Source organism: Eleutherodactylus coqui, chromosome 6 (assembly GCF_035609145.1).
Source record: "Eleutherodactylus coqui strain aEleCoq1 chromosome 6, aEleCoq1.hap1, whole genome shotgun sequence".
NCBI lineage: Eukaryota > Metazoa > Chordata > Amphibia > Anura > Eleutherodactylidae > Eleutherodactylus > Eleutherodactylus coqui.
In genome coordinates, this window is record NC_089842.1 from 183,560,352 (window position 1) to 183,568,777 (window position 8,426).

The 8,426-nt window shown below is 42.4% G+C and overlaps 1 protein-coding gene across 3 annotated transcripts in view; it reads left to right on the forward strand.

Annotated features, from left to right (window-relative positions):
- EIF2AK4 (eukaryotic translation initiation factor 2 alpha kinase 4) overlaps positions 1 to 4,173 on the forward strand; it is an 81,686-nt gene extending 77,513 nt beyond the window's left edge. For 2 of the 3 annotated variants that reach the window (XM_066608419.1, XM_066608420.1), the window contains 3 exons: positions 492 to 536; positions 2,553 to 2,668; positions 3,636 to 4,173. In XM_066608419.1, the coding sequence (XP_066464516.1) occupies positions 492 to 536; positions 2,553 to 2,668; positions 3,636 to 3,693 (219 nt within the window). In that variant the 3' untranslated portion in view covers positions 3,694 to 4,173. The remainder of the gene's footprint in view (positions 1 to 491; positions 537 to 2,552; positions 2,669 to 3,635) is intronic. The other variant, XR_010793215.1, reaches the window with a different exon arrangement.
- Positions 4,174 to 8,426: the final 4,253 nt, after the last annotated feature.

Sequence of the window (8,426 nt, forward strand, 5' to 3'; positions counted from 1 at the left end):
CGGAAGATGTGAGATCATATTCTCCCTTAGAAATATCAATGCTTAGCAAATATTTGTAGAATACACAGTCTGTGTCCTGCTGTACATATTTAAGGTACAGATTGGACCAGAGGCATAACTTGAAGCATCTGGGCCCCAATGCAAAATCTGTAACAGGGCCCCCAACTATAATGCTTTATTCATAGTACTGGGCTCCCTATATGGAAAAGATGAGCCTTATAGGCCCCCTAAGGCTCCTGGGCCCGGGTGCAACCGCATCCCCTATAGTTACGCCCCTGGATTGGACCTTTGACAATCAAGTATTACAGATCTATACTACATGTATCCTTAGTACTGTTGTGAAGCCTTAATAAACAAACCCAATCAATCTCTGTCGCAGCTCCCTCCTTTGGCCTCCATTACATGCATATACCCTTTTACACCATTTATATAGTGCTTGTCTGTATTAGGCTGCAGTTTTTCTATTTTTAAGGCACACTTTATTCTTCTAGGTTGATCTACCAAAAGAAGCCATACAAAGCTTATTATCATTGGAGGTAAGTAATCGGGGGCTAGTCCATTGCATATTAAAAACAACTGTTGTTGGCTGGTAAATGTACAAGATAACCATTATAATCACACCATGAATACCAAGCATAACAAAGAAGTATTCTTCTCTCCGTATCAGGTAATAGCTTACCGTTAATAATCTACCAGCCAAAACTAATGTGAGCACTGAGACAGAGATAAGTAAGTAAAGTTATCTAGTGTGAGATTATAAAAGAGGTAACATAGTTGACCACAAATGGGAACCTTGTAAAAACAGACACCCTGATGGTTTACTTTCGGGGAAACAGAGCAGTTTTCAGCAACAGTCACGAACGCTCGAGCTTAGTCGCATAGCATGGTACATAACTCTGTGTGAACTCTTCCTTACAAAGCAAAGTTGCTTCATGGTCGTCCCAAGTCTGCTGCCTAGTAAAGGAAAAACCTCCACAGTATAAACCAAAGGATAAATCCCAGCTCATCCGCCTCTAAACTATAAAAAGCTGGTATTTATCCATTCATTGAAGAAAATGCCGGATTGTGGTCTCCATATAGAAACTGTTAAAGGGACCCCATTGTGTTCCCACAGCGTCATAAACTAACCTATGATGCTGCTAGGGGAGGCAATAGGGAGCTGGGTGATGTCCCCTCCCTTCTCTAAAGTTGGCACGTGGCATGAAGATCTGTAAGAAAGCACACGAGAAAGAGTTGGATTTTGGTGCTGCATGACGACTTTAGCACCATAACTTAGAATTTGGTACAAGCTATTTAAAGGGCATCTGCATGTCCCCACATCACCATAAACTAATATTATCACGTCCCCCCAAGATAACCTTAGCTTTTGGTATAATCCCTTACATTTTTGAATCGTTGCTATGGATAAAACAAGGCTAGCTTTTCCTGTTAGGACAATTCTGATGAGCGCAATTAAAACGCGTATTACGTGCACATAATACCCGGTGAATGGATCCAATGAACTACATTGATTTTCATTGCTCCATTCACAATTGCATATAATATGTACCTAAAAACAAAGCAGTGTGTTCTATTTTTATGCGTATTACACACAAAAGAGCGCTATGGTCACAACGCATGCTGTACATACATAATTACATTGTGTAGGTGCAGCTTTTATACACACTGTTACTAAGTGACAGGACATTAAAAAAAAAAAAAAAAAGGCTGCGCCTGTTCATGTGCGTGAGATACACTGCCATGTGCAGCGACACGGTCTCAGAGCGGTAAAACAGTGGTTTACACATACGGTCATGTGAGCACGGCCTAAGAATGGTATTTCTTATGCCAAATGTATTAAGAGACACAAACACACATTGGATAATTAAATGAAGTCAGCTACATAGGCAAGAGTATTGCTAGTGTAGAAAGAAAGTGTTCCACATTTGTGCTGCTGGTGTCTTAGGGGTATTCACACCTCGCTGATTTGCAGCAGATTTCTCTCTTTTGATCCCTTCCATTTGAAATCTGCAACATGTGAACATTTCCTGAGGATGCTTGCAGCCAGATATACAATTGTCAGTGAACAAAAACCTGTTTATGCTGCTCTCACCTGTCGCTGCTTTACTGCGGATTCCCTGCCAAAATCCGCAGTATAACTTGAGATGCTGCAGATTCTGCATTGAATTTTTCAGCTGCATGTGGATGACTTAGATCTCCTCCACATGGCGTGTATGGTAAATACTACAGATCGTCTGTACACTTCACATCCTGCGTGAAGATGGCACAAAACTGCTATCACACAACTGTTTCATCCCTGCAAAATGCAGGCAGCGCCATGTTGCTTGTGGACGGCGCCCTGGACTTGTCAGTTTAATAAATATCACAGGCGAGGTGTTTGTTAGTCGTCGGCGTCTCTCTATTTGTCTTCTGCAGGCAAGAAGTGTAGCTTTGTAACATAACCCTAAACTCCTCCTGTAAATGAATCGGCCCATGGCTTTTCTGATGCCACTTAGGTTGTAGTAAAAAAACCCTGACTACATGCTTGATTAATCCATCTACTTCCTTTATAGTTCGGAGATGAACAAACCTTTAATGCATCGGTGAAGCAGCTCATGTCTAAACTGCCAAAGCAGAGATACTTAAAGCAAATCTTTGATGAAATTTACACTATCAAGATTGAGAAACGGTAAGTATCAGTCAAGACTTCATAGCCTTAAAGGGAATCGGTCTGGTCAAACGCTGTTCAACCTGCAGGCATGATGTTATAGAGCAGGAGGAGCTGAGCAGATTGTATATAGTGTTATGGGGAAAAGCTTAGTATTTTATGTAAGCCTTTGCTTATTCTGAACAGGCCAGGGGGCGGGGCTATCAGTGATTGACAGCTACCCCTGTATGTAGCGTCATACACTGCTGCCAATCAGCGATGGCTCTACTCATTGGACTCAGAACTTAATCTCACATTAGTATTTATAAGCCAAAACCAGGAGTGGAACCTACAAAGAAAGTATGATGGAAAGATTTGCACACTGTCTGTATTTTGGACCCATTCCTGATTTTTGCAGGATACTGAGCAGAATACTGAAGTGACATGTGAATAAAGTCTTAACGCTACCTATACTGGAGCGCTGTGAGGACTTTTTCGGGCAAAAACACCTCACATCACTTCTGTAAAGAAGCAATCCTTCGGCAGCGTTACAGGATCAGCAAGTGTTTTCAATGGGATACCGCGCATCGCACTCACATGCTATGCAATGTCTTTGTCCCATTGAACGTGGAAATATATACATGGGTTGCAGGTCCTATGACTCCATTCAAAAAGAGTGTATCTCGCAACGCACAAATCTCGCATGAGTTAATCGGCCCAAGGTCATTTGCAAATAGTGAGTCGGACACTTTTTAAAATCCACCAGACACTGTGTTCATGTGTTGTCCAATGTATGGGACGCTGCAGCATGTCCTATTCTCAGACAAGAATAGTACATGTAAATGTGCTATTTTGTTTTATTTGGACTATTTGTCCAAGTAAAAACAAAACGTGAATACACCCAATCAAATCACCTGAGCACACCAATAACATACTAATAGTATATAAATTAAAGTAATCTTTTCCGGGTGGACGTTGTACTTACTCTTGGGGACTTCTCTCTTCTCAGGGTGCCGGTACTTGTGCTGTACAGTTATCGAGACGATTACTACAAGATTCTCTTTTAAGTCCTCTCCAGCCTTAGATGGATGTGCAATCTTACCTGATAGTATTCAAGCCATGAGGATCCTTGTGCCGTTACCAGGTGAACCTCACTTCTAGCACCCCTGGGACCAGCCATATTAATGACCCGCGGACCCTCTACGTGAAACCCGGACTGTAATAGGGGCATAGTGGGAGTTCATCTCTACTCAAACTGTGAATGCTTACCTCGAAATAATGTTGCGGCGCCAGATACTTTACACTCAGTTACTGCTGCATTTCTTTTCATTTTCAGAGACACAAGAATGTTCTTGTTTTTTATTGTTTTGTATACATTTCTAATAGGAAAGAAGCTCTTCTATCAATCCAGCTTTTGGGAAAAGACACGATAAATCCATAGGAACAATAGTCATCCCTTCTACTATTGATTGTAATGTCTTTTTAGTATGTACAAAAACAAGTTGTAATGGACAAGTTTCACAAAATAAATACAAAAGTCTGACAAATCAATGGTATCTGTATACAAAAACACTGAGGCCTCATGTCCACATGCGGGTCGGGTTCATGTCCATGGTATGAGGACATTACTTAGGGCTCATGTCTACGGGTGGGTTTGAATTCCAGGAGCCGCGTGGATGATCCGCAGTTCAAGCCGCCCATAGACAATCATGGGCGCCTGCCGCTTAATTAAAAGCAGGCGGGTTTGTTTTCCGGACCTTCTAGTCCGTAAAACAAATCGCAGCATGCTCAATTTTGCCGCGGATCCCGCAGGGACATCTTCTATTGAAGTCAATGGAAGACGTCCGATCTGTGGCACACCCGGAACGGTCACTCCAGGTCAAGCGGAAAGGCAGGAGCTTTAAAAAAAACAAAACAAAAAAAAGTCCACTGCGCATGTGTGGGATGGGGGGGGGGGGGGGGAGGGGGGTTTGAGGGTCATCAGTCTCCTCCATGCATGTAGGCACACATGCGTAGTGGAGTTTTGTTTTTTTAATCTCCTGAAGGTCTGGAAAACAAACCCACATACTTTACTTAAGCCTCGCGTGCTCATGATTGTCTATGGGCGGCTTGAACTCTGGATTATCCGCGGAGGTGCTGCACGCGGATCCCAGAATTCAAACGCGCCTGTGGACATGAGCCCTAAGGGTTTCAATTTCAGTCAGTGGCATCTAATAACAAAAAAAGTTACAACTTCCACATTGATGAGGGAATACATCCTGCAGTCCTATGTAAAAGCATAGAAATTTTATGGAATGATATTAGATATACACATTTCTTAATCCACCCACTAACCAATGAAATGTCCTGCTCGAACATCAATGATACAACCTCCAAGGCTTTTCCAATAAAGCAAATACTTAGGTGCGAGATATGGGATTTTGAACTCAGTCCTCACCACTTCACCTGTGTCAAACCCTATGCGAAGGAAGTGCTAAGCTGTTCTGCATTAAAGGTACAGTCACACACTACTACACATATTGCTGTGACTTGTCACCATCTCAGTGGACCCTGAAGGAACAGCTCATGGGTGATCAATAACAGCTCTAATTGTAGAGCTACTTCCCAAATTCACTTCTTTGCCATCCCAGTATTAACCAGTGACACAAACTTGCTTCCAAAAAATGCCGAATTGATGCTGAGCTATCGTAAAAGTTCCTAATATGCCCACAGCCAAGGTTTTTCACCAATATGCGATAAACGTGTAACCTATAACATTCAGACCACAACAAACACATTAATCCCATACGCTGTAGTCCACAAATGATCATACATGTGAATGGGCGATACCCATTTAACTTAATTCACATACTTAGTCATATTCATCCTGTTAGACTGAAAATATTAAAGGTCAAAAGCATCAAGAAGTCAACATTCCAATTGATAGGGTAGCGTGACAAAAACCCTGCTATTATTCATAAGTCTTTTGTAACCATGAGAAGATTTCTGTAGTTTTTTCCCCCATTGTTGGGGGGGGAAAAAATCCAATATACATATTTTAAGAGAAACACAATTGTTACACTAGGTCCCTAATGAAATTGAACATAAGATAAGACAGACATCAGCGGGATGGGAAAAAGAAGGAATTAGAGATGAGCGAGTATATTTGCTAAGGCCAACTGTGAGGGTATATGTAATGTATATATTCACACAACTACTCGAGCGAGTAGTGCCTTAGCTGAGTATCCTCCCGCTCGTCTCTAAAGATTCGGCTGGCGTCGGGGGGAGAGCGGGGAGCTCTCTCCCCCCGCTCATTGCCGCAACTCACCTGTCACCCGCGTCGGCAGCCGAATCTTTACAGACGAGCGGGAGGATACTCTGCTAAGGCACTACTCACTCGAGTAGTTAGCCTTAGCGAGTATACTTGCTCATCTCTAGAAGGAATGAAAGTGCGAATTGAGCAAGGAAACCAAGGAAGAAGATGGGGGAAAAGGCCAAGAACCCAAGGTACCCATCTATTGATGGAACCAGCAATCTTAATTTCAGCAAAGGCGATGATGAGGCATAAGTGGATTGACAGACTCTAGCGGGTTCTGGGCATAGGCAACAGGATTCCACAACTCCATCGTGAGGAAATATTGGTACCAGGAGAACCACGTTCTCTCAAAGAGCACCTCGCGATCTGAGAGTATGGCCCCTAATTTTTCATAGACTATAATCCAAGATATCGTAACCAAGTCAATACTTATTGATGCTTTCCTCCCGGAGCACGCAATTGCCATTCTAGCTGCCAGGAAGCATGAGGATATCAATCTATCAGTAGGTCTGCATAGATCAGGTAACCACGTCCGCAGGAAAGCCTCTCAGGACGATTTACGTAAGCGGAGGTTAGTGATGGTAAATATTAATAAATAAACCTGAGTCCGAAAGCGCAGAGTTTGGTGCCATTCCACCATATGTGGAATCCGATGTGCTCAAACACTTGTGACAATCTGAAGGCTTAAGTACCAACACACTAGAATTTTGTAACCCACTTCCATGATGGAAACAATAGAGTTTTTGGACAAGGCTGGCGCCATATTCTGCCATTCTGAGATGGGAACTCCTCCCTTTATTCCCCTTTGCAAGGGGTCATATATGGCAATTTACCTAAAGGAGAAGCAAAGTTCACACAAAGGCTTGATAGAGACCTACAGCTGAGTAACAGACTGTTTTGAATGTGGACATTTCAACTAAGACATTTGTTATTGGATACAGACAGCATGTTTGATCGGATGGAAGCGGAAGGTTTCTGAGACAGGAATTGAATAAACAGAACAAAAATATTCAAGCCGACTAAAGCCCAGCTTATCAAATCACATCTATGACACTTGTAAGCCCTTTGGATATCCACCCCCCAAACGTATTATCAAGGCCTGGGGAAAATTCCAGGTTTCCAAACTAGATCTAGGGTGGTGTTTCGAGTCCAAGGCGTATTTTTTTGCCAATCTATCCCATAACGTCAGACACAGAATTAGAGAGTATTAGAGCTCTATAACGAGTCACATACCAAAATACAGGATCAAAAGAGTGATGGGGCTACTACGAGTGACTCAATGTTGACCCATGCCGGCTTACTGCAATGGTAAAATTGGTGGTCAAGTGTTACAATTGGGCCCTGTGGTAATATTTACGTGCCCTACAATCAGAAGGTTTGGGGGCTTTCTATAAAAGTATGTTGAAATCCAGGGGAATTTATTGGACCAAATCAAAATAAATTTTAGTTTTTAGAGGATTTTTTTGGATGGCCCTAAAATAAAGGATTCGCAGGAGCCATGTCAGCTTGGCTGAATGGACCCTACCCAACCAGGACAAATTGTAACACGACCAGATTTTTATGTCGTGCAAGATTTGAATTTGTCAGTTAAATGAATACCCAGATACGGTAAAGGCTGGGGTCACACTGCTATAAGCATAAAACGTTGCGTGGGTCACACAGCGTTTAACCATTGTGGAGCTGTCTGTGACAGGGCCCATCTTCCTGTAGGACAGCAAAATTGTACTGTGCATAACCATGTATCTCACACACAGTCATGCCCAGTCCACATATTTTTAATTTATTTCTCGTCCCGTTGCATATGGGCATGCATATATACGCGCCTATAGAGAACAATTGGCTTTCACGCACATATGTACACAGCAAAATATAACACGCTATGGTTTTTATTACGCAATCCCAACATGCAAGTGTTAATGGAACTGTGTAAGGCAATGTAATTAATTGCCTGCGAATTACCACATCACACGGGGGTACAGCGCATGCATAATACGCGGTAATCATACGCTTGTGTAACTCACCTGAAAGTCAACGTTGCGCTTTAAGAACTTGATCATCTGTTCTGGAAAGTACAAAATTAAGAGCTGTAGCTTCAGAGCTCTTAATTTGAGGCCCGACACCGAGCCAAACATACAAAATATGGTAAAGATTAGAGGCAAACAGAGTAAGACCTTGTCTGCATCTAAGTTCTTGTCTTCCGATACGTATCCCCTTTACATTTTGATTCGCCCAAAGCAGATATGTCAAAGGGTTAACTAAAAGAGGTGGGAGGGCAACTCTACCTCATACTCCTTTCTATAGGTAGAGGGTTATATTTAATACAGCAAACCAAAGCTAGAAGATCAGCGTGGAGGGATTTAATGATGGATGGAAAATGGCCTCCAAACCCATTCTATCAAGGATAAAGAACATGTGACTCCAAGATACAGAGTTGAATGCCTTTCATAAATCTAAGCTAAGACGACACTCTTTTCCGGTACTCTATCCCAGCCAGAGGGCGCAGCA